The sequence below is a fragment of the Xiphophorus maculatus genome, chromosome 12 (assembly GCF_002775205.1).
Source record: "Xiphophorus maculatus strain JP 163 A chromosome 12, X_maculatus-5.0-male, whole genome shotgun sequence".
In the NCBI taxonomy this organism is placed as follows: Eukaryota; Metazoa; Chordata; class Actinopteri; order Cyprinodontiformes; family Poeciliidae; genus Xiphophorus; species Xiphophorus maculatus.
This window is the reverse complement of record NC_036454.1, coordinates 4,402,034-4,429,711: the sequence shown is the minus strand read 5'-3', so window position 1 is coordinate 4,429,711 and position 27,678 is coordinate 4,402,034. Positions and strand designations below refer to the sequence as shown.

The 27,678-nt window shown below is 34.5% G+C and overlaps 1 protein-coding gene across 1 annotated transcript; it reads right to left on the bottom strand.

The window, feature by feature from the left end:
* Positions 1-367: 367 nt before the first annotated feature.
* Positions 368-25,420, bottom strand: ppil2 (peptidylprolyl isomerase like 2). The gene is made up of 20 exons (XM_023343580.1): positions 25,271-25,420; positions 25,059-25,108; positions 24,466-24,511; positions 24,059-24,121; positions 23,444-23,495; positions 23,005-23,056; positions 22,630-22,721; positions 22,194-22,283; positions 22,029-22,104; positions 20,979-21,139; positions 17,750-17,825; positions 14,997-15,103; positions 12,224-12,313; positions 8,406-8,439; positions 4,783-4,900; positions 3,742-3,798; positions 2,697-2,769; positions 1,559-1,621; positions 1,346-1,488; positions 368-587 (listed from the first exon to the last, which is right to left on the bottom strand). Exons 1-20 carry the CDS (start codon positions 25,300-25,302, stop codon positions 485-487), a joined length of 1,578 nt encoding a protein of 525 aa, XP_023199348.1. The 5' UTR covers positions 25,303-25,420; the 3' UTR covers positions 368-484.
* Between the last annotated feature and the right edge of the window lie 2,258 nt (positions 25,421-27,678).

The following is a 27,678-nucleotide window of genomic DNA, read 5'->3' as shown; positions in this document are numbered from 1 at the left end:
ACCAGCAACATATTTTTACATTAATTTATCTTGTAATTAGGGTGAAAACTGTTTTAAATATGATTTTCCACAAAAATTAACATCCAGTTGAAGAAAATTTATTCATCCTCCTATTTATAAAAGCCAAAAATAAAAAGTTTAAAATTGTTCATACAATAATAAAAGTACATTAAAGATGCAAATAGTTCAATTCCATCTTTAAATTAGATAAATAAATATTTGACTGCCTAAAATGCACACGTAGTGAATGTTTTTTTATTTGTAGCAAAGGATGCATCTAAAATACCTTAAAGTTAATCTGATTTATTGTTTCAGCGCCATTTGACTAACAAGCGTTAACAAATGTAAAAACAAAGCTAGAACAACAGTGATGAAAAAGTATCTTTATTGCATATATGACACTCGATTCTACTTAATAAAAACATGAGAAAATTTGAACTTTGACCTTTGATTTGTTATTTACATAATGCTGGAAGCGTCGGCGCTACCAGGAGCTGAAATCTCCAAAACTCGTCTTTCCTTTGGACTTTTTGGCCGTTTGTCCGCTGGTGGACGGGCCGCTCTCGTCTTCAGCAGCCGGACGTTTTCTGGAAAATAACGGAGAAAAAAAACATTTTAGATGTTTAAAAACCTTTAACCAGCAAATCATCTGAAGGGATGGCAGCGCATTGGTAAAAATATCAGCTGGAGAGACGTCACACTGGGTGTGTTTACATCTGTTTATATCGAATCAATTTTTAGACTTTATGTTTATTTTATATATTTGCTTTGATGAACATTTAACTGTTCAGAATAAAACGACAAAAAAGGATTAAGTAACTGAGGAAGCAAGTGAAAGAACAAAGGAAAGTAATAAAAAACCAAAAGAACAGAAGACAGAATCACAGGAAAAACTAACAAATGACATAAAAAAGAAAGGAAAGAAGAAAAACAAAAAGGGGGATAGAAATAAAGAAAACAAGAAAAAAGAAAGAAAACAAAGAAAAAGATTTAGAAAAAACAATCAAAAAATAAAGAAAATAAGAAAAAAAGAACAAATGAAATAGAGAACAAAAGAAAGAATGGAATAAATTGAAGGATGGAAATAAGGAATGAACGATCAAAACAAAGAAAGAAGAAACGAAGAAAAAAGAAGGAAAGGAAAAAGAAAGAGGGGATAGAAATAAAACAAAGGGGCAGAAAAGAGAAAAAAGTTAAAGAAGAGAAAAAACGGGGAAAGAAGGAGAGAAAAGAGGTAAAGAAAAAATAAAATAAGGGATAGAAGAAAAAAAAGAAAAAGAAAATAAAGAAAAAGTGTGTGTGTGTATTTGGGGAGGTGTGTGTGTGTGTGTGTGTGTGCGCTCACGCTGCGGCCGGGTTGATGTATTTCCCCACGCCTTCCTTAAAGGTTTTTGGCGCCTGATCCTCCTTGGCCTTCTTCAGCGCCATGTTGGCCTGCTGCTTCTCCTCTTCCTGTTTCTGCAGCTCCTTTTCTCTCTCCGCCGCAATCTGAGCGGAAAATTTAGTTCCTTTATTTGTAATCAGTGTGATTTTATTTACTCCAAGTAAAGAGTCGCACCTGAGCGTCGGCCTCTTCGTACGGATCCACGAACACGGTAGTGCTGATCAGCTTGATCTCCGACTGCAAACGGAAACAACAGAATCTGAAACCGTCTGATATCTGGAAATTAAATCTACATCTTTCTCAGTCAGCCACAGTTCACACAACGGAGAATTACCAGATAAAACAGACAAAAACAGAAAAGGGCTAAGAAAAAAAGTTAAAATTTGAGGAAAAAGTCATAAAACTTCAAGCAAAAGGTTATACAACAGTAGGTCGAAATAATACAAGAAAAAAAGTTGGAATAATCCAAAAATAAACTTGTAATGTTACGAGGTCTTTTTTAAGAGAACAAAAAATCGTAATACGATCATAAAGTTGTAATATTACAGGAACAAAGTCGTACGATATTGTGAGATAATATTATGAGAATATTTGTATCAATACGAGAAAAAAGTCATAATATGAAAATAAACTCATAATACAGAGAAAATACATAATAAAAATAATACAAGAATAACTCGTATTACAAGAATAAAGTACGATGAAAAGTCTGGCCCCAACATGTTGATTTTATCATGTTAAAATCAATGTAACAAAATTAACCACATTTTTCTGTTTTCTGATGAAAAAGTCCAGAACCGGAACCTTTGTATTATGTTTCTGGTATGCCCATTAATCTGACGCATACGCAGCAACCTCAAACAGCAGCAATGGAGGATAAAACCACTTCTCTCAGCCCACAGGGGGTTAATTTCTGATTTAACAAACGATCTGATTGGACGATGGAAAAGACTGTTGTTGTGTTCAGGTTGTGCTAAAGGCAGTTAGCATATCAGCGAAGCTATTCCAGCCTAAATTCTCAATGCTAAAGACGTGGCTAATGCTAATGTTAGCATTGGCAGTCCATATTTCTAAAGGAAAATCCAGAATTTGAAAGAGCATAGTAGCACATTTAATCTGATGGTTGAATAACCAATTAAAAACAATAAATATCTTTTACATATTTAGCAGCAAAATTGGTTTTAGGGTTGAAAATGTTGCTTATTTTATTGATATATATGGTTTTTGATTAAAATGTGGTTAATTCATTACAGACCTTGCAATTGATCAAGTCCCATCGCTAAAAACAATTTATAAAATAATAATTTTGCACCTTTGGTTTGTCTGTTTTGGTATCACTCTCCACATTCTCCATGGCTGTGAGCGCCTCAAACCCACCAACAACCCTAGAAACAAAAACAAAATAAGTCTGTTGAATCTGTTTTCTCTCTACAGGAAAGTAAACACAACCGTTAATATTCTGACTGCTGCAACATTTCCCAGTTTAACCAGTTGAATTAGAGGCTGAATCCCAGTGATGTCATCAGCCGACTCTGAAGCTGACGCAGGGTGAGGCAATTTAAGTCTCACTTCCTGTTCACACAGGAAGTGACCTTTTTCTCAAGGGAGAGGAGGTTCAGCTAGAGGACACAATTTATACCAAGAATCTGTTTTATCATATTTATACAGTTTTGGTTAAAAGTTTTAGGCCTGTTTTTTATTTTTATAATATATTGTGTGACAGTATTTTTTTTTCTCAATTTTTCCTATATTTCCTTTTTTTTGCAGTAGTTTCTCTTTTTTCTCTATATTCTGGATTATTTTTTTCTGTATTTTTCTCTTTTTGTCTATATTTTGTAAAGCGTTTCCTTTATTTTTCCTTTTTTCTATAGTTGCATGCTAGTTTAGACCAAAGCATCAGACTGAAGCCTGAGTGAAGAAAAACGATAAATCATGCAAGTAGAAAATACTGAGCTTGTTTTAATTTATCATGCGATTAATTGATTGTTTATTGGTTTAGTAGTGAAACCAGTTGCTCGTGTTCTATTTTTGTCTTAAACATGTTATTGTGACAGGCCTAAACAAAACCATTGAACAAGAATTTTTTTTACTGAAATTCTTAAAAAAGAAATCCATAACAGAACAAACAAAAATATTTTGGTTTAGCGAATCGACTCAAACTTTAATCTCCCACTTTGACACAAAACTGCAGATCATTTCAAACACTTTGAGACGTTGATGGAAATAAATTAGAGATAATCTGCTTGTGGAAAGAAAACGGAGCAGCAATTTGAGCCAGAAACAAAAAGACTGACTCAGCTAAAATCTGGGAAATAAACAGAAAAATAAGAGTTTAGAGTCAGAAAACAGAAAATTACCTTCCAAACACCGTGTGCTTCCCGTCGAGGTACGCGCACGACCGAAACGTGATGAAGCTGAGGAAAAAATAAAGGTAGAAACAGAATTAAAACATGACAATTATTTGTTTCAGATAATCATTAAATATTATTAAATATCTTAATTATATCAGATATGCTAGGTCAGGTGCAACAACTTTCTATATTTTTTTAAAGTGAAAATATCCAACGTGTATCTAGCAGATAAGATTTATATTCATATAAGCAAAATCATTATAAATCATAATTTGTGAATGAGCAGCTCAGAAAATGGTTTAAAACTTTCACAAAACTTTAGTCCTTAAACATAAACATAAACTGTTTATCTTGTCCAGCGACTCGATCTTCTCTACATGAGGAGTTTTAACAAATTAAGACGTAGGAAAAAAAAGCTTATTATTGTTCTGACTGAAATTTAGCTAAATAATCACTCATTTCCACTTTTTCTCAAATCAGATCAGATTTCAATTAATTTTTTTTGCTTTCTTTTTTTCTAAAAAATATATAAAAAAAATAGGAAATTACAAAAGCAGCTTTTTCAATCATCCTTCTGTGAGACGGAAGAGAAAAACTGAACATTTTTGCTTAATTACGAGATTAAATAATAACATCAGGAAAATAAAGACGCTTTTTACTGGAAGAAAGTTAAAAAATGATGTGGAAAAACTATTTACATTTTTTGTGTAGGAGTTAAAAAATTACTACTTCATTCTACAAATATTTAATTCTTACATTATTGTTATTCTCGCAGTATTATGACAACCTTTAAAAATACTGAGTTTTTCTCAATATTTATTCTCACATTTTGAATTATTCTTGTATAACTTTATTCATGTATTATTTAAACATTAATCTGAAAATATTATCACTTTATTAAGTTCTGACGTGACCGACTCAATCTTCTTCAAAATAAACTTGTTTCAAAGTTCTGTAACTGGTAATAATTGGATGTTTGTGTGTTAAAAGATTAAGTATTTCCTTCAGTGGAAACGAAGCATTTAGTTCTTAGAAACGATTTCTTACAACTGAGATTTGTTGGTGTTTGGGCCGGAGTTGGCCATGCTCAGAACTCCCCGGCCCGTGTGAGACAAGTTGGGCCGAAACTCGTCTTTGAACGGTTTTCCCCAGAACGACTCGCCACCTGAAGAACAAAAACATGATTTGAGATTTGGAAACAAATCAGTTTTATTTGATTATTACAACAGTGCTGATAAAACACCTCCTGTAGGTCAGGAGCAAAGTTGAGCTGGACGGTTCATTAGTGGATTAATGACGTTTGCCTGAAACGGCTGTGTGATTCTTTCACACCTCGGCTCGGTTTGGGGCCATAGTTGCAACATTTGTTACATTTTGAGCTGAGGCGGTTTGATTTCACACAGAATTGTCAAAACCTGTTTCCCTCCTCACCTGCGGGGGCGCTGCAACAAGAACCACTGACAAAAACAACACGGAAAACTCTGAAGAAGACATTGAACGCCACTTCCTTTTTCACGAAATATAAACAAAAATGGTGTCAGATTTTAGCGGTTGTAGGATTTCTCTTTTGTCTTTGGTAAAAAACAATGAGCAATTTCTGCCGCTAGCGCTAGCTAGCTAGCGTTTGTTTTGGTTATAGTTACCCAGAATGCCCTGTGCTGTAGTCCATTTCCTGGTTTTGAAGCGGGCTCTGGTCCGCCTGAAGTTCACATTATCCATTTGAACAGCACCAGAGTTCACGTCAACATGTACGTTTTCAGGGGAACCATGGGTCGCACTTCTTAACAGAAAATTTTAAACTTTTGAAACTCAAACATTTTTCAACAATTTTGAAATGAATCTCAAAATAAAATTTTTTTGTTGCAAAATTTTCACCTTTCAGACAGAAATGTCCAAGTTTTTCTTCAAAATTTCAGAGATTCTTCTACCAAATTTTGACTTTTCAAGCTCAGAAATGTTTACATTTTTTCCTAGAAACTTTTTGACAATAATCTAAAACTTTTCAAATTGAGAAATTTGAGTCTTTTCTAGAAAATTTCTGAGATTAATCTCAAAACCTGAGCTTTTTATAGTATATTTTTGACTTTTTGAATTGAAATACCCAAGACTTTTCTAGAAAATTTCTGAAATTATGATTATTTTTAGCAGAAATTTACTACAATGGCTCTAATATGCTGTTTATATACAAACTGCTTGGATGTACAAAAAATTTGAATTTTTTGTACATTCAAATATGTACAAAAAAGGAGGCAAATATGTGTTCAAACTTTGATGAAAATTGAGCTTCTGAATGATGAAACATGAATCTTCAGATATAAAAGTGTCTGCAAAGAGATTTGTAATTAAAATTCCAACAGTTATAATTTTAGTGACTCGGGTGTTAAAAGTTCAAGCCGTTTAAATTTTCTGTCCTGAAAAAACAATATCCTAGTAATAATTCGCCCCATTTGTTACATCCACCGAGAGGTAAGAGGTGATTTTCTGTTTTTAGGTAATAAAAACGGTGTTTGCTGTTGCCTACAGACTCGTGTTGAGAGCCTCCAGGTGTAAATCTTTTTCCAGACTCGGTTATTACGGGTCGCCATGATGGGTGTGCAGGAATAGGCGCTGCAGGAGATTTGGCTCCCGACCGGGGAAGGGATCCGTTTCCCTGAGGTGTCGTCCCTCCAGATGGAGCACAAGCAATCAGCCGACATGTGAATATACAGCCACAATATCCATACGCGCTTTGTTTATGTCTGCAGCAGCACAAACACATTAACAAGTGCTGGGAGACTTCTGCAGCCATCAGGCTGGTGACCTTCCTGCATAATTAATCAACAAACTGACATTTTAACAGACTGTGACAGCGCTGTGAACGAAGGAGAGGGAATAAAATATAAACAGTTAAACAGTCCATCAAACAGAATCTTCCTTTAATTACTCGCTCCAAATGACTCTGATCATCCCACAAATCCAGACGTTACATCCTGAGCCTCTCGCTCTAAACTTAGACGAGTTTTATTTATAAAACTACGAAGTCGTATTACGGCCATTGTAGATGATAAAACTAACATTTTCTAGAAAAATAAAGGGGATTTCTGAGTTTTGAAAGTCGAAAATCTGCAAGAAATCATGCAAACATTGAAATCTCAGAAATCTGCTAGAAAAAACATGGATATTTCTGTTTGTGAAGTAAAAAAATTTGATAGAAAAAAAACTACATTTTTAGATTAATCTTAGAAATTTTCTAGAAAAAGTGTAAAAAGTCAACTTAGCTAGAATGAAAACTCAGAAATGTTGACAAAAATGTCAGAAAAGTTCTAGAAAAAAATCATTGAAATTTCTAAGATGTAAAAGTCAAAAATTTGCAAGAAAAAAAAAACTTTATTTTGAGATAAAGCTCAGATGTTTTCTGGAAAAAACTTGGAAAGTTCTGAGTTTGAAGTCAGAGATTTGCAAAAAAATATATATTTTGAGATTAATTTCAGAAATTTTGTAGAATAGAAACATGTTTGGTAGATCAAATATTCAGAAATTTATAGATAAAATTATTTTCTTGAAAACAAAGAGGAAATTTCTGAATTTCAAAAGTCAAATATTTTCAACTTCTCAATCTGAGATTGTCCTGTTTTTTCTAGAATATTTCTGTTTTTCTAGCAAATCTTGTACATAGCTATGCCTATCCCAATTTATTAAAATAAGCTTAATTCGTCTCTTAAATATTTTAAAAATATTATGGGGAAACAGTTTTTAAACAAAGTGTTAAAACATCTTGTAAACAAAGACATTTCTAAGATTGAAAGGTAAAAAATTTGCAAGAAAAAAAGAATCTAATTTTGAGGTTAATCTCAGAAATTTTCTAGAAAAAACAAGAGAACTTGTGAGTTTGAAAAGTTGTTATAAAACAGATTTCACAGGAGTCCATCAAAAGCCTGGTGTGTGTGAGTGGAAAGAGAAACCAGCAGCCCAAAATTAAAAGCCCAATTCCTCAAATAAATCACTCAACAGCTCTGGGTGGGACAGAAACGCAAAGGTCAGCCGCTCGTCAAACAGAAGTCCAACAACACCACAACTATTCAGCCATCAAAGAGCGTCAAATGACTTCATAAGATCTGTACAAAGTTCACAGAAGACATTTTTAGTATAAGAAAACATGAGAATGAAGTCTATGCTAAGAGCCATAAAGGAACAGTATGTCTGTGCCAAAGTCCACAGCAGGGCCTGTTGTGGGCCAGTTATCGGTCCGTTAACGAGCCGGGAAAACCGTGTTGTTGGGTTGTGAGCACATATTGTTCAGCGCAGGCGATGAGGAGAGTTTTACCCACAGGCCAGAAATTCTGCACCTTCATAAATCTCCCACAGCAAACCCAGAGACACAGAGCTCACTGTGTCGGAGCGGCAGGAAACGAGCCGCATGTGGTCCAGCAGTCGATTACACTCGGCGGCGTTTTGCTTTAAGAGCAGGAAAATTACACCACACGCCCAATGACGGGTCGCTCCCCAGCGCTGCGGTCACATCATCTGCTACGGACTCCCACGTTCGTTCACAGAGTTTATTTTTAGAAAACACTCGGCTTGACTCCGCTGCGTTGATGCAATGCTCCCCCCCAAAAAAGAAACGGTTAATTATTGAGCAGAAAAGTTGCGTAACTTTGAATTTTAGTTTGGGAGAAGAGAGATCGTCCTACCTGTGCCTGTACCGGTGGGATCCCCTCCCTGAATCTGGAAACACAGAGACAAGTTTTATTACGATAAAAAAAGAGCTGGACGATAAATCAATAACAATATATATTGTGATGAACACCTGATCAATATAAATAGCTAATAAATCTGATAAAATATTCACTGAACTGCACAGCATTCTGGGAGAAGTAGGCAAAGGAAATGATTGAGTTGCTCATTCTCTCACTGCTAGCTAAGAAACACTGGTGGAATCACCCAACTCACCCTTTGGTTACCTAGCAACTCACTCACTCTTTGGTTACCTAGCAACAACCAGTTGAGTAACATGCGCAGCAGCAGTTTCAGGTTTTGCCACCATGCCTCATAACACCTTAAAAATAAAAAACTGTGGATAAAACAGGAAAGGTCACGCCACCAGTGGGCCAGTATTTTTAAAACAAAAAACTAAATAATTATTGATATTGACTGATACTAATCATTTATAATCAGCCATTTCGTCCAGCCTTATGATAAACAATAATAATGTCTTTTTGAAACCATTTTCAACTAATATAATGATAATAGTATAAAAATGGAGATAGAGCTGCAACTAGTAATTATTTTAGTAACTGACTAATTGATTACTAAAATAATTAATCAATGAAGCAAATAAAAAAATTGGCACATTCTGCTGATTTTTCATTAAATTACTTAAGCCCTTTTTATAAAATATTAGGAATACAGTAAAAGATGGAAATAAGTACTTTTATTTGTTTTCTTAACTAAGAAAAATGTTTTATTGCCTAAAATGCAATAACATTTTACAATAATAATAACAGATGAATATAGAAAAATGAGAAGTTTTGGGTAAACATAGACAGTGGTTTTTAATCTTAAACACAAAATATATATTTTATTGCTCTGAATATGTGTTTTTGTCTGCAAGTGGTCTTTTTTGAGGCTGTATACTCTAGTTAACAACTAATCAATTACTAAATTAGTTGATTATTTCAAAAGTCGATTAATCACAATTAATTGTTTCAGCAATAATGCAAGTTTGCGCTGTGTAAGACTGAAAGACTTTAATTTTGTACCGAACACTCCACACTGGAACTGGAAAACATTTTAAATACCCAAAATAAAAACAAACAAAAATTATAAAGAAAACGGAAATACAAAACAAATCATCAGAATGGAAATGATCAAGTTTACTTTAATTTATCATGCGATTAATTAATTGCTTATTGCGACAGGCTTAACTCTATTAGCATTGTAAGCTAATCAAACAGCTATTAGCATTAATCTACAATTATAAATCTTCCTTTAAACCTGCTTTGACTTCTATAATCTTCCTTTTCAGGGTTTCAGAAACCAACAAACTCTTTTCCCCCTCCTAACCTGCAGTCATGTTCCATGTAATCATTAATAGCAGAGTGACGCTTTTCCACTGAAAAGGCCTCCATTGTTCTTTGTCTACCTTCCTATGAGAGCTTCTAGCTCTGTGGTTTTTTCCCTAGACTTTTTGTTCGACAGAACCAGGAGTTATTGGCCACATGTGCTGCAATGGTTTCAATAATATTTACTGTTGTGTGTTTATATCTACGCTACAGATGAGGCAGTTTGGAGCTGTTTGCGATCCTGGCACTAGGAATGAGCCTTAATGAGGTTTTAACAGGACGATGTCGTGACTGAAACTGTCGTGGAAATTACCCAAAACCTCAAAACAACATGATGAAACGGCTTTCATTCAAAACAGAGTAAAAATACAACCATAACCGCAGGATGAGTATCAGATACCGGCTGGGGTTCAACAATATGACTGAAAAACTTATATAACCATTTCATATCAGCTGATATTGACAATTATTGATTAGTTTTTTGTTTAACATTTCTGAAATACTACCAAACTGGTGGTGAGACCTTCCCTGTTTTGCATGCCGTTGCTTTTTGTTTTTAGGCATTCATCAGGCAAAGTGGAGAAACCTTAAACTGCTGCTGCGCCAGTCACTCAACAGGGTTGTTGCTAGGTAACCGCAGAGAGGAGGGGGGGATGTGAACCTGCTTGTTACTCAGCAAGTTGTTGCTAGGTAACCAAAGAGTGAATGAGTTAGTTGATTCAAATTCAAAAATACTTTTTTGATCCCAAAGGGAAATTAAACTAAATTACCAACAACCTTGCTCAGAGGTTGAGAAGCTAAAGTCTTTGTTCTGCCTACATCTCCCAGAATGCTGTGCAGTTCTAGATCAGAGATCAGCAAATATTCTATACTTTGAATATTTTATCAGATGCATCATCTATTGATATTGATCACGTGTCTATCGGGATATTTATTGCTATTGATTTATTGTCCAGCCCTAATACCGGCCCATATTTTTATATCGCTGCATCCTCAGCCTTATTTTTGACCGAATGGTAACACGTATTAGGCCAAACTTTGTAATTAGAAGTATTAGGAATGAACTTCAAAGATTTCTGCAACCAGTTGTTGAGAACAGCGCCATCTACCTTTTAAAATAAGGATCTCAGATGAAGCTAACAAACTAGAGACGATTTCTGAGGCTGCTGTGTATATGTGTATAGCCACTGCTTAACCCCTTTACCAATTCAGATCAGTGAAAAGGTATTTTCTCCGTTATAGATTTGTTGGACTTCTGTTTTTCTCACACTTAAATTTAGAATTTAAATTGTCAAATACCCCAAAAGAAACAGCTTGATGCACATAAAAATTCCCATCTACTGTTGTTTTAGTAGAAACAATCAGGCTTGAGTTTACTGCTACGTGATCTGAACTCATGAATAAACAATTGGCGGTGTGACTGAAAACCACACAAAGAAAAAGACAAGGGTCCTCTAAAGACCAGATGTCCACTTGAGAGACATTTGAATTATGGGAGCGGCAGCTTTGAACAGCTGATCAGAGAAAATCTCATTCTGGGTTTCTGTTGAGAAGCTTCAGATGAAAAATGAGCAAAACAAAAAGCAATGCTAATCAACAAAACACAAAACTATATCAAAACCAAACGCTGAATGCGGGTGAAAACAATCTGTTTCAGGTCAAATGTGACCTACTTGGAGAGTGGGGATAAAGCCAAACATTAGAAACATAGAATATGTTTAAAGAGGCTGTATTGTGTATTTTACCGTTACCTTCAGTTATAGAAATGTATAGAAATGCTGTATATATCAAATATGAGTTAAAAAAACATTTTACTTTGTAATTTGACGCCTTGAAATTGGGCCTCTGTTTCTTTAAGAAATCCCTGCTCTTTCTGAAGCTTCGCCTTCAGGAACTCATCCTATCATGGCTCTTCTATTAACCCTTTAACAACGTTTTTACTAGCATTGCAATGAGAAGTAGCTCCTATAATGAGCTCAGCAGCTAGTCAGAGCCAGCAGGTGTTTGCTAATTGCTGCTGGCTAGTCTGAAGGAGTAGGGCAAAATCTGCTCTGTGAAGGGAATCTCATTAACTTGTAAACTACATCTCCAAGGAGGAGCTGTGTCATGAAAGCGGGGCTAGGTCCAACCAGGCGATTTTCACAGTAGAATGGTTGCCATGAAGATTAACGGATTTGAAAGAATCAAGGCAATACTCCAGTTATGCTTATGATGATTTCGAATGCTGAAATGTCACAGTTTATATAGGCTGCTCGGGACAATATGTAATAATAAAGAAAGAAAAGGTGTCCTGAAACTGTGATAACTCAAAAAAATATATAATTTGTAGCTAAAAATATCAGGAAATTGTGCAGTCCTAACCAGAAATCATTAAACATGTTTTAAATAAAAAATAATTCTGATGGATTGTGTGAAATACGGTAAAAGAGAAACCAGGTTCTTCTTACCATGAAATTGCGGATGGACCTGTGGAAGATCGTCCCATCATAGTAGTTTTTTTTACACAGACGGATGAAATTCTCCCCAGCTTTGGGCACCTGGGAGAAAATATGTCATAAGTGAAATTTGCAGGATTTCTCAACCTGAATTGACCAATAAAGGCAGCAATTTCATAACGTTTATGTCGTCTTCAGTTCAGAGTTATAAAATAAGAACTCTAAATGAGTACTATCATTTAAAAAGAACAAAGAGGGTAAAACAAAAACATTTTATATATATACCAATAAGCTCATTGCTCTTAAATAGAGATCTGAATACTTGGAAGGATAATATTGATAAACCACAAACTGTAGACTATTTATTTTTGACAAACGCAGGTCTCGGTTCGGTTGAAGTGAACTCTGGTGAGGTTCCAAAGCATATGCGAACACCAAGTGGACCGGAGACTACTGCTCCAAAAGCAGGAAGTGGATTATAGCGCAGAGCATTCTGGGTAAATAAAACCTAAACAAGCATTTGAGTTTACTGATAGCGAGAGAAATGCCTCGTGGTGTTTAACCAGACAAAAGAGAAATCCTTCAACCACTACAATCTTTGCATTTCATGAAGAAGGAAGTTGGACTCATGTCTTCTTTGTGTCGTTTCCTTCAGCAGTTCTTGGTGCAGCGCCACCACAGGTAAGGAGGGGAACAGGTTTCTCAATTAGTTTGGATGGTTTGACCGAGCAGTGTGAAAGAGAACAGCAGCAGCTGAAAATGTAACAAATGTTGTGATTTTGGTTCCCAATCAAACTGAATTTACAGGACTATCAGGTGCAAAAACATCCTAAAACGTCTGCAAAGTGCAGTATTTTGATTAAATAAACCTTTAGGATGAAGTTGAGTTCATGCAGCGCCTGAGGCAGCTTCACATGTCTGCGTGACAAGGCTGGGTGAAAAGCTGTGCTCTGCTGGTGTACAAAACACAAAGAGATGTCTGGAGCACTGAGGCAGGGTTATAAAAGCCTCCAGGCTTTTGCTTAAATCATGACAGACGCAGACAGAAGCTCGTTCTGAAACGATGCAGCGTTTGTTCTCCGAACACGAGGCACGGCTTCCACTCTGACGTTGAGCGAATCTACGGTTATTAATATCAACAACCTTGAGGAAGACTCCTCTGCTTCGCCGTCTGTGTGAGAAATTAGCAGTATTGCCTTTTCTCAGCGACTGATGATGGTTTCCAAGAACCATCAGATGCTCTTGACCCGTCCGACCCATTTTTACTCAATATTTCTGAATGAGTGGAAAGGTTTTCCTAGTATTTTTTCATCTACATCAAAATAATTCCCACTGTGACGTTTGCTAGGGATAGGTCCAATTTTGCTGGACGATAAATTGTAACAGAAGTTATAGCAATAAACAATAATATTGTTGTTTTGAGATCATTTTTAAACAATATATAATGCTAACAATGGCATAAAGCAAGAACACATTTTCAAACTTTACATTCTAATAAACATTTAACAGTGGAACTGGAAGACATTTTAAATATCCAAAATAAATAAACAAAACAACAGAAACAAATAAAATGAGTTATGAAGTCTCTGTAAACAAGAGGCCAAACACTGAAAACTTTTATTATCCAGTTTTGGTAGAAAGAGAGAAAAGATAAAACTATGAATTATGCAAGTGGAAATTATTGAGCTTGTTTTAATTTATTGTGCAATTAACTGATTGATTTATTGCGACAGACCCATTTGGGTATCCATCATATTGTTTAGAATTTGTTGTAAAATATTTTTAATCTTTTGAAAGCAGGAACTTCTTCTTACTAAGGAGAAGTAACATAAAATAAAGTAATATCCTATTAGATATTAAATGATTAATCGTGATTCATTTAATAATTGTTAACTCATAGACTCAAAAAAGGCAATTTGCAGAAAGAACTCCCTCGTTAAAGTAACTAAGCCAAAACTGTACAAAAATATATGGATAGGATTTAGTATACAAATGTAGATATAAGATTTAAAAAAAACATTGCCCGTTATGTTCTTCCCAAAAACTCCTTCAATTATTAATTTGTTAATCAAAAAAATAGTCACCATATTAACCCTACAATGTTAACTCAAGCAGAAAAGGCTAATAAGCTTTTCATGTATCAACGGTACAATTATTTTTTTACCCGTAGAATCCTTTGCTGCAAAAAGATTCACTATAAGAATGCTGTTATCGCATTTCAAGCAAAAATAGTTAATTTTGCTATTTAAAAAATGAATCAAATTGTTTATTTGTATTTTCCTAATATTGAATAAAATAAGCATAACACGCTGCAGAAAAATTTACAAAATATTCCCACATTTTTATTCCATTAATAATCAGAATAATTGATTTCTGTAATAATTGTGTAAAATAAACAATAATAAAGTTGCAGTCCAATAAATAAAATGAAAAAAGCTGAATGTCACAGAGGTGAAATTCATATTTTCCATTTATGCTGTTTGTAATTTCTGCAACGTACAAACAGAGTGTAAAACCTTTCTCTTCTTATTTTACATTTAAACCACAAACCTTACAATTATATAACATTTAAAAAGACAATGTGCAAACAGAACAAAAGAAACTGCATGCAAATAGTGAACAAATTACTATCTGCAGAACAAAATGGCTGCACTTACAGTGGGGGGGCAATTACAGCCATTTTGGATTTGACACCAAATACACATCTGTATTTTTGTACTATAATATACAAAACTTTATTTTATGTTGTGACATATAATAAATAAAAAATAAAATGTGTTTCCACCTTATCACAGTGCAACTCCAGGTTCAGGTCTCCCCTGTTTGTGTGCAGACGGACGTAGCCTTTTTTCTTCACGTACTGGTAACGCACCATGTCGTCTGCAATTGCATCTGCAGAAACAACACAGTAGTTTAAACTAAACCTGAAGTAATTTATAACCAAAGTGAGAGCAAACACACTAAGCAGCTACAACCGTTTTCCTCACTGTTTTTCGCTCTACTCTGTATTTGCGAGTAAAACTGTCAATAACTTTGCTTTCCCTCAGTTTTTTCTGATTAACTACGCCAGGCTCAATGCATCCTAATATTTTCCTTTGCAACAGAAAGTTTTTCAGGTCCATAGTCTCTCTGCTTAGCAGAGTCTCTACTGGATGAAGAATAGTAGCGCCATAGAATTGTGCAAATTGGAATCACAAAAAAAATCTGCTACAAGGAAACAACAATTTTGAACATAAAAACAAACATGTTTTTTGAAAAAAAAAACTGCGCTGGGATGAGGGTTTTTTTTGGACGTATACTGTAAAAAAATGGTTAATTTCACAAAACTGCAATGGAAACATTTTTTCTCATCACGAGTCACAACCAGATGTTACTACTGGAGGAAACTACGAAGAAGATGATGACAGGAAGTAGTTGGAGGATGATGGAGTGGCATGTTTTTTAATGATTTATCACATAAGCAAACTTATTGAAGCATGATTTTAATTGTGTTTTTCAATTTAATAAAAACACCACAATTATAAAATTGTGTTTTTTTTGTTTCTTTTTACATTACATAGTGGAATATCGACAAAGTTTTTCCGTTCATTTGTAATTGAAGCGCAGCTACCGTCAGCTGTCATGCTCTATTTTCTTTCTTTAGCTGACGTCTCGGATTCAGATTCACTTTATTTTGGTAAATTAACAACATTGCAAAAAAAAAGAGAAAAAAACTACTTTACAAACAAATTATTTACTAATAAACAGGTTGATGCCAAGGCTTATACTTGCCTATCCCATTTATACACACATTTATGCTTAAATATGTATATGCACAAAAGAAAACAGAAAAAATTATACTGAAAATTATTGAGCTCATTTTAATTTATCATGTGATTAATTGATTTATTGCCGTTCCTTCTCCTCTGCTTTAAGTTTAGCTTTTCCTCTTCTCGACTGACACTAATTGTGTTACTATCAACCTTTTTTGTTTTTTTAAATATCAGACTAGAAAAGATTTATATAAGTGGTAAGACTCAAAACAATTTCCTCAATTTCACAAAAATAAAAAAAAATTAATGTGTTCGCTTGAGGCGTTTTTGGCTTTTCCGAAACATTTCCTGAAAAGTTTCTGACCTTCTCCATCCACTCTTGTTGGAAACAGAGGCGAGTTTCAGTTTTTCTCAGAGATGCGGTGTGTTTCTGACTGCCTGAACTGTCATTTGAAACCCTGATTTCGATTGATAACCCCTCTGCGCCGGTCCGGAGCGCTCGCCTGTCTATTTATCAGAGTGAGATTGAACGCTGCAGCATCATTTCAGAGCGACAGCCTCTGCTGCCCTGAGTGGTGGAGCTGCCTTCCTCCGTCCTTTCAAATTTCTGCTGCTGATTCAGATTTTTCAAAACGTGGCATGACATTTTTAACCAAGCAGATATGATTCAGAACTGAAAAAGGTCCAGCGTTGTCGGGTCGTTTCTATGACGATCGTCACGCAGTAAAGGTAACGGTGAATCACAGGTGTGGTCAGTTTTAGTCAGAAGATAAAGAAATAAAAGGCTCAGAGAGAGAGAGAGAGAGAGAGGGAGGAGAAATTACGTTTAAATCATGGAACAAAACTCAGGACTCATGCGAGAGAAAATCAGCCTTAAACTGAAAGATGAAACAAATAAATGACTCAATATTCCAGTCAATTATAAGGAAAACTGTTCAGGATTATTGTTGAGTTTTATGTTACTTTTCAATATGACTGTAAGTAAACATTTCACTGTGGATTTACTAAAAATATTGACTGATGAGCAAAACACTTATAAATGCAGAGAGAGGAAGGAGGGATGGCTGGATGTATTGATGGCTGGATGTATTGATGGTTGGTTGGTTGGATGTATTGATGGTTGGATGTATTGATGGTTGGATGTATTGATGGATGGATGTATTGATGGTTGGTTGGATGTATTGATGGTTGGATGTATTGGTGGATGGTTGGTTGGATGTATTGATGGTTGGATGTATTGATGGTTGGATGTATTGATGGATGGATGTATTGATGGTTGGTTGGATGTATTGATGGTTGGATGTATTGGTGGATGGATGGATGTATAGTTGGTTGGATGTATAGTTTGTTGGATGTATTGACGGATGGATGTATTGGTGGATGGATGGATGTATAGTTGGTTGGATGTATAGTTGGTTGGATGTATAGTTGGTTGGATGTATTGATAGATGGATGTATTGGTGATTGGACGCATTAGTGGTTGGATGTATTGGTGGCTGGATGTATTGCTGGTTGCATGCATTGTTGGTTGGATGTATTGTTGGTTTGATGTATTGTTGGTTGGATGTATTGATGGATGTACGTATTGATGGATGGATGTACGTATTGCTGGTTGGATGTACGTATTGCTGGTTGGATGTACGTATTGCTGGTTGGTTGTATTGCTGGTTGGATGTATTGCTGGTTGGATGTATTGCTGGTTGGATGTATTGTTGGTTGGATGCGTTTGGATGGAGGAACCAAAACAAGAGGAGTTTCGTTTTCACTGCTGCTGCGAATCGCTTGCCTGCTTCGTGCGTCGTTGCCGGCGTCATGGCGGTGGAGGTGAAGGAGGCGGAGACTCGGCCAGTGGAGTAATGGGCCTGGAGGAGGACAAGATGGAGGAAAAATATTTAAAATAACCTGGTCAATCAATTTTTACTTTTAATTTGTGGCTAAAAATGTTGATATTAGAAATGCAAAGATATGTCTGGTTTAACATATGGGCCGATTTTAGTCGGATACAGAGTGTCTTCAGTCAGAGCCTTCTTCAGATTCGCTGTAATACAGACTGCTACAGGAGATCTTTCCTGCCAACAGCAAACACCATCTACAATAACAATTAGAAGAATCTGAATTAATGAGTTACAAGAACATTTAATTTCCCTTTGGGATCAATAAAGTATTTCTGAATTTGAATCGACTAATTTTAGTCATTTTGTAACATGACGTAGCTTTGATTATGGGTTTGATCATTAAATCTAGGCATTGATAATCAATGTTTATTTCAAAGATAGAAAGAAAGAAGGAAACAAACAAAAACAAAGAGAGAAAAAGAAACAATGAGAGAGAAAAAAGAAATAACAAAGGAAGAAAGGAAGAGAGAGACAACGGCAGAGAGAGAGAGAAGCTACATATAGAATAAAATATGGTATTAGCTGTAAACAAAAAGAGTTTTGTAAGTAGCTAGAAATTAAATTTTGGAGTAAAAATCATCAACTTCTGAATTATTTCACCTCCAGTCTAAATGTCACACAGCTGCATTGACTTTCTGAGTAACACACCTCAGATTGTGGCAAATAATTCAGCATAGTTACAACTCATACTGGTTGAAATAAAAAATATAAACAAATACATTTTATCATAACATAAAAGCTGTTGGCTTCCAATGACATTCCTGAAACTTCCCAGAGAAAACTGGGAAAGGAGTTTTCATGAAAATCTCAATTAGCTCTTATTTTTTAAGGACAATTTTGTTTACAGAGACTTTATAGTTCAATGTATTTGTTGTTTCTGTTGTTTTGTTTATTTATTTTTAATATATTTTCAATGTCTTCCAGTTCCAGGGTTAAATGTTCATTAGAATTTAAAGTTTATTGATCTTTGAGAACGTGTTCTTCCATCACTATGCCGTTACCATTATAATACTTGAAAATGGTCTCAAAATAACAATATTATCCTTTATTCTAATAACTTCCGGGTTAATTTATCGTCCAGTAACATTTGTTATAGTAGTGATCCTGACTACTTTCTGCTTTCCACAAAAAAACTAAACAAAACATGCATTTCCATGATGAAAGGACAATGTGCAGCACCACCACTAAAAAACAGAACATTTATAAATTCTTCATTTAAACTCATATTTATGTTTCCTATTAATGAATACTCAATAATTTATTTGAGTTTCTTTGTCTTGACTTTTTAAAGAAATCATTTACTGTTTGCATATTTCAGTGAACAACAGCTCTCCATCATTTCTGAGCTGCCTGCCATGTTTATGTCATGGCGACGTCCGCCACTTGGTGGCGCACCAGCGCACAGTAACGTCATTGTGAAACACAAGCAATGACGTCACCTCATACCAACTCCATTAGGCCTTAAACCTACTTTGACTCTGAAGTGCTTCAGTGTTGGCAGCAGGGACAGACTCACAGCAAACATTTATGGGACTTTTCAAGAGTAAAATGGCTTTAAATCAAATGTTTATTTAATTATGATTAAAGTCAGAAAACCTGTTAAATTTTTCTGTAGTTGGGTCATGAAAAAAGCCAAAAACAATAAATTAACCCCCTATAGAGGGCTGAATCGTTTATATGTTTCTGCCTAAATTTCAGTCATGTTTATCCATGTTTTTATTTAAATAATCTCCAAGCCTCACTTTACATTTAATCCACTTGTGACGTATAAAACCTGAGATCAGGTTAGGAGGCTGAATTAATTTGAAGTAAATGTGTATTCAAGATTATTTAAGAAGAATATCTAAGACAATTTAAGAAAAGATTATTTAAGGTATATTAACTTACTTAAACCTATGTTAAGAAAATATAATTTAAGATAGTTTAAGAAGAGATCACTTAAGATCATCTTAGAAAATATTTTAAAATATGATCATTTAAGACAATTTAAGAAAAAAAATTAAGATATATAAAAAGTGTTGTTTTTTAAATTTAAGCTTATTTGAGAATTATTATTTTTTAATAATATTTATTGCACCCACAATTGGAAAATTATTGAACTGGACTTTTATAAAGATCAAATTTGTTGTGAAATATCAAAACTTTGCTCTGTATCTTGAGTTGTTTTCTGCAAGAGCAAACCTCTTGCTGTTTGTTCAGCCTGCCAGGTGAACAAACAGGTTTAATGGCAGGATCTGCAGTTTGTTCAAACACTAAACCAAAACACTAAACCTCACCTAAACTTAGATTTATTTAATCTTTAAATTAGTGAGCACAGCTACTGAGATTATATCAGATAAATCGAATAAACAATTATGTAAGAGTGAAGAAGTTGCTTAAATCAACAGGATAGCTCACTAGAGAAAAAAGCTCAAAGGTATAATTTCATCTGAAAAGCCAGAGCAATCTTCTGCTCCAATTCTTATGAAGGCTGAGACTTCACCTTGTCTTTTTTTTAGTCTGACCTATATTCGCTGTTTTCTCAGAGACCATCAACCTGTCACCCCAAATATAAACCAGACGGCGAACTCACAAAAACGCTCCGGCTTGAAGAAGAAAACCTTTTATGAACAGGCAGCAGCAGAAAAACGAGGTCCAACTATTTCTGAATATTCACAGCTGTACATGATTAACGGTTTAAAAAAGTGGTCTTATTTCAGGTTAAACTTAGATATAATCGCTAAAATCACAAATGTAAAAAGGAAGTAAGCGACAAAATATGAAGAACACTGTACTTTATAGAAAATACAACCTCACACCTTCACTTAACTGTAAATATGTTTTTTTCCAGTGACTAACCAGTTATTTGTCTCTGTCCGTTTTAAATTCACTGCATAATAAACCGTTTGTCTCCCTCTTGTGTATAAAGTAAACATTACATGTCTTGAAAAGGCGACTCCTAAAATGTGGCAGAAATCTGGGAGACTATTAAACATAAAACAACATGTCTGCATAAAAAAGCTCATGTTTGTCCAGAAAGTCTCTGCAGCAGGGGATATTTTTTTAACGACTCCTGGGAGAGCTTTGGTTTCTTGAATTTACCGGAGCGTCTACGCTGTCCAGCGTTTTGTGTTTACTCACAGCGTTTATTTTGTCTGTCTTCTTGGCTTCAGGCTCCTTCATGGTGGAGGCCAACAGCTGATCCCCTTTGTACTCTTTGTAGAGCTCCGCCAAGGTCTCTCTGGTTTCCAGGTTGGTGCTCTTCAGGTGGTACGCTGGATCCTGTTTGGCCTTTTCCTCATCTAAACAGGCGCAGGGACAGAATCGAGGAAACGGCTCAGAAATTTAACACTTTTCACACAGATTTATAGGTTTGAGTGACATTTTCTGAGACAATTTCATTCCCCCAACTGCACACAGAGATGAGTGCAACTAATCCTGTTGGAATAAGCAATTAACCAATTAATCACATTGATTATTACATATATATGATTTATTGCTTTACTCTTTTCATTCTTTCTACCAAAAACTGGGTGATTAAACTCTTCAGTTTGGTGTTTTGGTCTCAACTAGCCTTTTTATTTAAGGATAGTACAGAAACTTCATAATTCATTTTATTTATTGTTTCTGTAGTCTTTATTTATTTTGAATAATTATAATGCCTTCCAGTTCCAGTGTTAAATGTTCATCAGAATTTAAAGTTTATTGATCTTTGAGAATGTGTTCTTGCGTTATTATTACCATCATATTACTTGAAAATGGTCTCAAAACAAAAATGTTATCGTTAATCGCAATGACTTTTTGGATAATTTATCGCCCAGCAGAAGTTGTTTTTGTGACAGGCCAATTTATGGCAGTAGCAGTCAGTCTTGCAGTGAATCAGAAGAGACCTCTGACTGAAGTCTGTTGCTGCATGACAGTCTGAAGACTGTCATGACATGCTAACAGCTCAAATTCAGAGAAGCAGAGACAATATTCCACAGTAAAATATCCTTGATGTCACCATCAGAAGTGCTAATCCACCTCGTTTGCTTTTGCTGCATCTTTTTACACTTCTGCCTGGTTGTATGGTTAGAAATCCGGGCAAAGAGACGTTGAAGTAGGGGAGTAGCACTGACACTACTCCAACTTGGGTAAAATGTTAGTCTACTCTAACAACCTCTGATGAGAAACGATTTGTTAGTCACTAACCTGGATCGAGCACCTTAAGGTTGTTCTGCACATGGAAAAAGCTGGACACATTGAACTTATCCAGGTTGGTGGGGTCCTTCAAAGACGAAACAAAAACGACAGAAACGTCACCAGTTTTTCAGAATAAAAACTTAAATAAACTAAAGGAATGAGTCTGCCACCGACCTGAAGCATTATGATGTCCTTTCTACTGAAGGGTTCATCAGTCAGCAGGTCTTTATAACTTTTGGTCTTGATGTTTAGTTGCTCAACAGCCTGAAGGGAAACAGAATGAATTAAAATTAAAGCAAAAAATCTATTTTATGTTCTGTTGCTAATTGGTTTGCTTATTAGTAAAATGTCTTGAATTTAATTAGTTAGTTTTAATTGTGAATAAACAACCCAAAAAAAGTTTGTTAAAAGCAAAATGAAGCTTTTTTGGGAAAATGAAACATCTAGTACACAAAACCCTGTGACATACGATAGTATTTTGTAAATATATTGTTGCTGATCCTGTTTGGTTTAAAACTGAAACCAAAATCAATATCATCTCTTTATTATGTCATCAGTTTGTGTTTGAAAACTATTTTCAGTGAAGATGTGTGGAGCAAAAGTCACAAACCTCGTAGGAAAACACATTTCCAGTGACCTTGATGGCAACAATGTGGGAGTTATTTGTGAAGACGTTGTACAGAACGGGGCAGTGATACTTTCCTGCAACAACAACGAAAACATTAAAGGAAATAAACAGTTGGCTGAAGGAAGACTTACTCTAAATATGATCATTTATCATGGGGATCAGCAGCAACAACTTGAAAATTTTTTCAACACTCAATTGCCTGGATGTGTTAGGATACATGGGATGACCAAATATCAAATAATTAGAGCTAAACAGCAACTCTAAAGCATGTTTATTTCACAAAAACAAAGTAAGTTAATCCTCATCACATGAAGGAAATGTTCACATTTGTTATTAATTTAAGAAAAACAAAATTACCGTCATTGTTCTTGGCGAAGTTGAGCTTAATAAGAGACTTTGCTTCCAGTTTCTGCAAAACAACAAAAGCCACTAAAAAACGGCTTAATGCTTCAAAATGAGCTCTGGAAATTTAAATATACATATAGAATAAAACAATCACATGGAAAATATAGAACACTCCATAAAAATTCAGTTCCTAAATGTTTACATGTCTAATCTTATTTCTAAATTTCTCTCTCTAAAGAAAAACGGTTTACTTATGACAAGTGTCTTAATGAGTAAATGTTCATCTAAACAGTCACTTTCTGCTTCACTCCTGTGTTTTCGTCTTTTTATACAAAAAAAAACTTTATATGCAAACATGAAACACAAATGTTAAAATTTTGACCTAATTCTTAAATATCTTCCTCAAAGTCCCGGTTAACACGACCAATATCTGAAAAATAAATTTTCTTACTTCTCCAGAGATCGGATTAGTTCCATACTTCTTAATCCACGGAACGATGCTCCTAAAAAAGAGGAGAGAGGAAAGCTGAGAAAGAGAGTAAATGCAGAAATACATATTTCTCACAGTCTGCTGTTTTATTTCAAAAACAGTTTTATAATCTATCAAAATATTCATCACAGTTGTGTAAAAACTAAACCAACACAGCTGTTATTCTAAAGGAGACAAATCAGTTCATCCACACTCAAAAGACGCTTGAAATTATATATTTCACTGTTAATTTTGCACTGAAATTTTTAGAAAACTTCAACCTATAATTAATTTGAGCATATTATTCATTGGGGAAAAGTACCACATTAAAATCTAATTGTTCAATAATTCTTCTGGGTTTTTAGGTTTCTATTAATGTCTACTTTCTAATCAACGCCTGTTTTCCTGCAGAAGAAATAAAACGTGACACAGCCACTCATTTCTTTTAACAACTGAACACTAACTGGAAAATTTAAAAAAATAAATCAATATAATATTATGCTACTGTATTGAAATGATAATGTATGTTAGATTCTTGCATCTTTTTAAAGGGGTGATAATTAATTATCCAGTTAAAATTCAGTACAAGTTACTCACAGCAGGTCAAACACGACTCCCTCCTCAGTGCAGACGGGATACTCAAACGGCTGCAGGGACAAGCTGAAAAGAAGCCAAGAAAGGTAGAATATAGAGTTATTTAAATAAAATCAAAATGGAGAACTATGAATTCATCCTTTTATTGTTTTCTGTCAACAAACGCCTCACAAAACATCGAAAAACAAATGTTAGGGGACGTTCCAGGAAGTTGCATGAAATCTTGATAAAGAAAGGAATGTTATATTTTATGCAACAGCTAAAGATTTTGGATCTTTAACAGTAATAATAATAATAATCACAGTGCTGGATTAGTAAAAAGACCGACAGGCAGAACAAATGAAACAAAGAACAGAAACACAGAATAAAAACAGCTTTTGTCTCCTGCAGGATAAGCGATTTCTTCTTACCTGCAGTGGTCAAACGGAAGCCGTTTAAAGTTTGATCGGGGGATTTCTGAAAAATAGAGCCAAAACTGAAAATCCAACCATCTTATGGGTTCAACTATGTTAGCCCAAAGCTGTGCTAAAGTCCAGGTTTTGTAGTTGTTGTCTTAAGTTTAATTTAAGAATTTGTCACAAACAAAAACTCTATTCCTTTAAGACATATTTTAAGTTTCAACAATATATTTTCAACCTGATGTTCTGTCCAGTTACTATACAGTGACTTACGTTAATTTCTAACTCCATGTCTAACTTTTACTTTAACTTGAGTAAATATATGTTCAAGTAATACTATTCTTATTTAAAGTATACAATATTTAAGTACTCTTCCCATCTCTGCTCTAGATATAGATGAATTACATCGTTTATTTTTTACACATTCTCCCATTTCCGGAAGTCTCATAATAAGATTTACACCTATCTCCATATATTATAAAACAATGACGTATAAAACCACTAATAAATCGACAACTTAAAGGCCCTTCATAAAACATGATCAAGACAAACAAGACAGTCACAACTGTTATCTAAAATAAAGGATTAACGTAATTGAAAGTCACCTGCTCGTTTCCCTCCATAAAAATTGGTGTATTCTGTACATGTGATGTACCTGTAATAATGTAAAAACACACAAACATTAATAAAAAATAAAGAATAAACACTCACAAAGCTTTTAACTTAAAGAAACACCACAAACAAGCTAACGGGTGCTAGCATGCTAGCGGTGGAGGTAAAACGTATTTTTATGACATCATAAAGGTTTTAGTCTTACATTTTGTCCTTTTGGTGCTGTCGCTTCCCCATCTTTACTGTATGAGCAGGTCTGAACTATTAAATACAATAAAAAAATATCAAACTTTAACGGTATATCATACAAGCGCTTTGCCTTCTCTGTACTTCTTGTTTGGTGTCGTTCTTCTTCTTCTTCTTCTTTTTAGATTTTTGAGTCATCTTTATTAGCGCCATCTTCCGGATCAGTCATTCATCACAAGCCTCTTAAAAGGATATTTATTCTACAAAAACTGATTTCAATTTTAACTGAAATAATAAAACTCGATTAACCAGCACTTCGCAACTACATGATCAATATTCTCCTCTAATTCTCACATTTCCTGCATCCCATAAAGAAATATAGTAACTACAGAGAGCCATTTCAGCCAAAATTAAATAAATAAATACATCTGAAAATAAATACATGACAAAATTGGGAAAAATCAATAATAATAAATAAAGCAATAATAAAATAGAAAATAAATGAGGTAATATATTTTGAAATAAATTAATTAATTAGGAAATAAATTAATGACAAAATATAATTGAAAATAGATAAATAAATATATTAGGAAAAAACTAATTAATATATGTTGTAGTTATTTCCTCATTTATTTATCTTGTAATTGTCAGTTTTGGCAAGATTGGTCTTCCATACTCAACACTAGATCACATTAGTTATAAAAACCAATAAAATTCTTCACAATGATTATCTATGTTCTTTTTATGTGGCTTTCTGTAGCAGGACAGAATGGAGAGGGTAGCATCATGCTACGATTTTACTTTATTATTATTTTTATTATTATTATTTTTGCATTAAAACTGCTCATTCATGCCCACAATGAGTGGCTGTAACCATGACCACACTCGATGCACAGCCTCCTTAAATAAAACAATAACCAATTTCATCTATAAGTTTATTTTCTTCTTGGCATATAATTGATATTTATGGCTACAAGAGAGAGGAGCAATCAAATTAAAACAATGTGGACAATGAACACGTTAGTAACAAATAGTGGTGTGAAAAAAAATCTGATTTCTATCGTTTTTGCTTCTTGTCACACCTAAATGTTACAGATCATAAATAAATTTAAATATTTGACAAAAATAAGTAAAACAAATTCAGGTGAAGTTTTGAAACTAGCAACTATTTTTGTCACTTTGCTTTGTTTTTATTAGTCATTCAGAGGTAGACTTGCTGCTGTGATTTGGATTATTCTCTTCATCTTCATGTTTTCTTTTTGGTAAACGTAACATTGAGTTCTTGTTTCTTTTGGGTCAGCAGTGACTTTGGCCAAAACCGAGGTCTGCCGTGGTTAGATGTTGTTCTAGATTGTTTTGTGACCTCCTGGTTGAATCTTTGATGCGTTTTGGAGTAACTTTGGTTGACAGACCTTTCCTGCAAAGCTTCTCCACTGCTGAATGTTTTCTCCATTTGTGGATTATGAATCTCATTTTGGTTCACTCGCATCCCAAACTCTTGGGAATTACTAGTTAATTATTACGTCTACAATAATCATCAAAAATTGTAAAATTGAGCTTGGATGTCTTAAAGGGAATATATTACGCTTCTTTTTAAGCAAGTTAGGATAGGTTTATGGGCTGTATAAAACATGTTAATTCCAAGTTTTTTTTGTAGAAAATTATTCTGAAATAATAACATTTCACCTCCTCAGTTCAGCCTATTTTGAGCTCCTTTCAGAAAGAGTTGTTTTAGGGCTCTGTCCCTTTTATGCAAATAAGCTGCTACTGGCCCCGCCCCTTCAACTCACTATATTTTACTCACTTGTCTTTACACAGTACATACAGTGGAGAAACTGACGAGTAGGGCTGTCGCAATAAGCAATAAATTAATTAATCACATGATAAATTTAAAAAAAGCTCAATTTCTATTTGCATTTATCTATCACTTTTCTCTCTTTCTTTCAAAAACTGGATGACAAAAGTCTTTCTTTCTGATGCTTTGGTCTCAATCAGCCCCTTTTCTGAAGGACAATAATTCATTTGACTGTTTTTGTTGTTTTATTTATTTTGGATATTTAAAATGTCTTTCAGTAAAAAGGGCTTTGAAACAACATTATTGTCCAGAAAAGTTTTTTCTCCATTGTGCGGAACTCTGCTGGCGTTGCTAGGTAACGGGCTGGGCTGGGCTTGGGTTGCTAAGCAACAGGAGACGTCTATATTGTAAAGTTTTTGAAATGGCTCAAACACCAACAAAACATTAAATTATTGCCAGAAAGCGGATGAATTTTTGTTTTATTTAGCGCTTTGACACTAATGAAAGCACAAAAAAGTGAATTTTGCATAAAAAGTCTCCTATAAAAAGGGGGGGTGGAAGTTGTTCAGTCACAGTTTTCCCAATGGAGCAAGTTTTTTATCCTTTAATTAATTAAATTATCACTTAAAAAC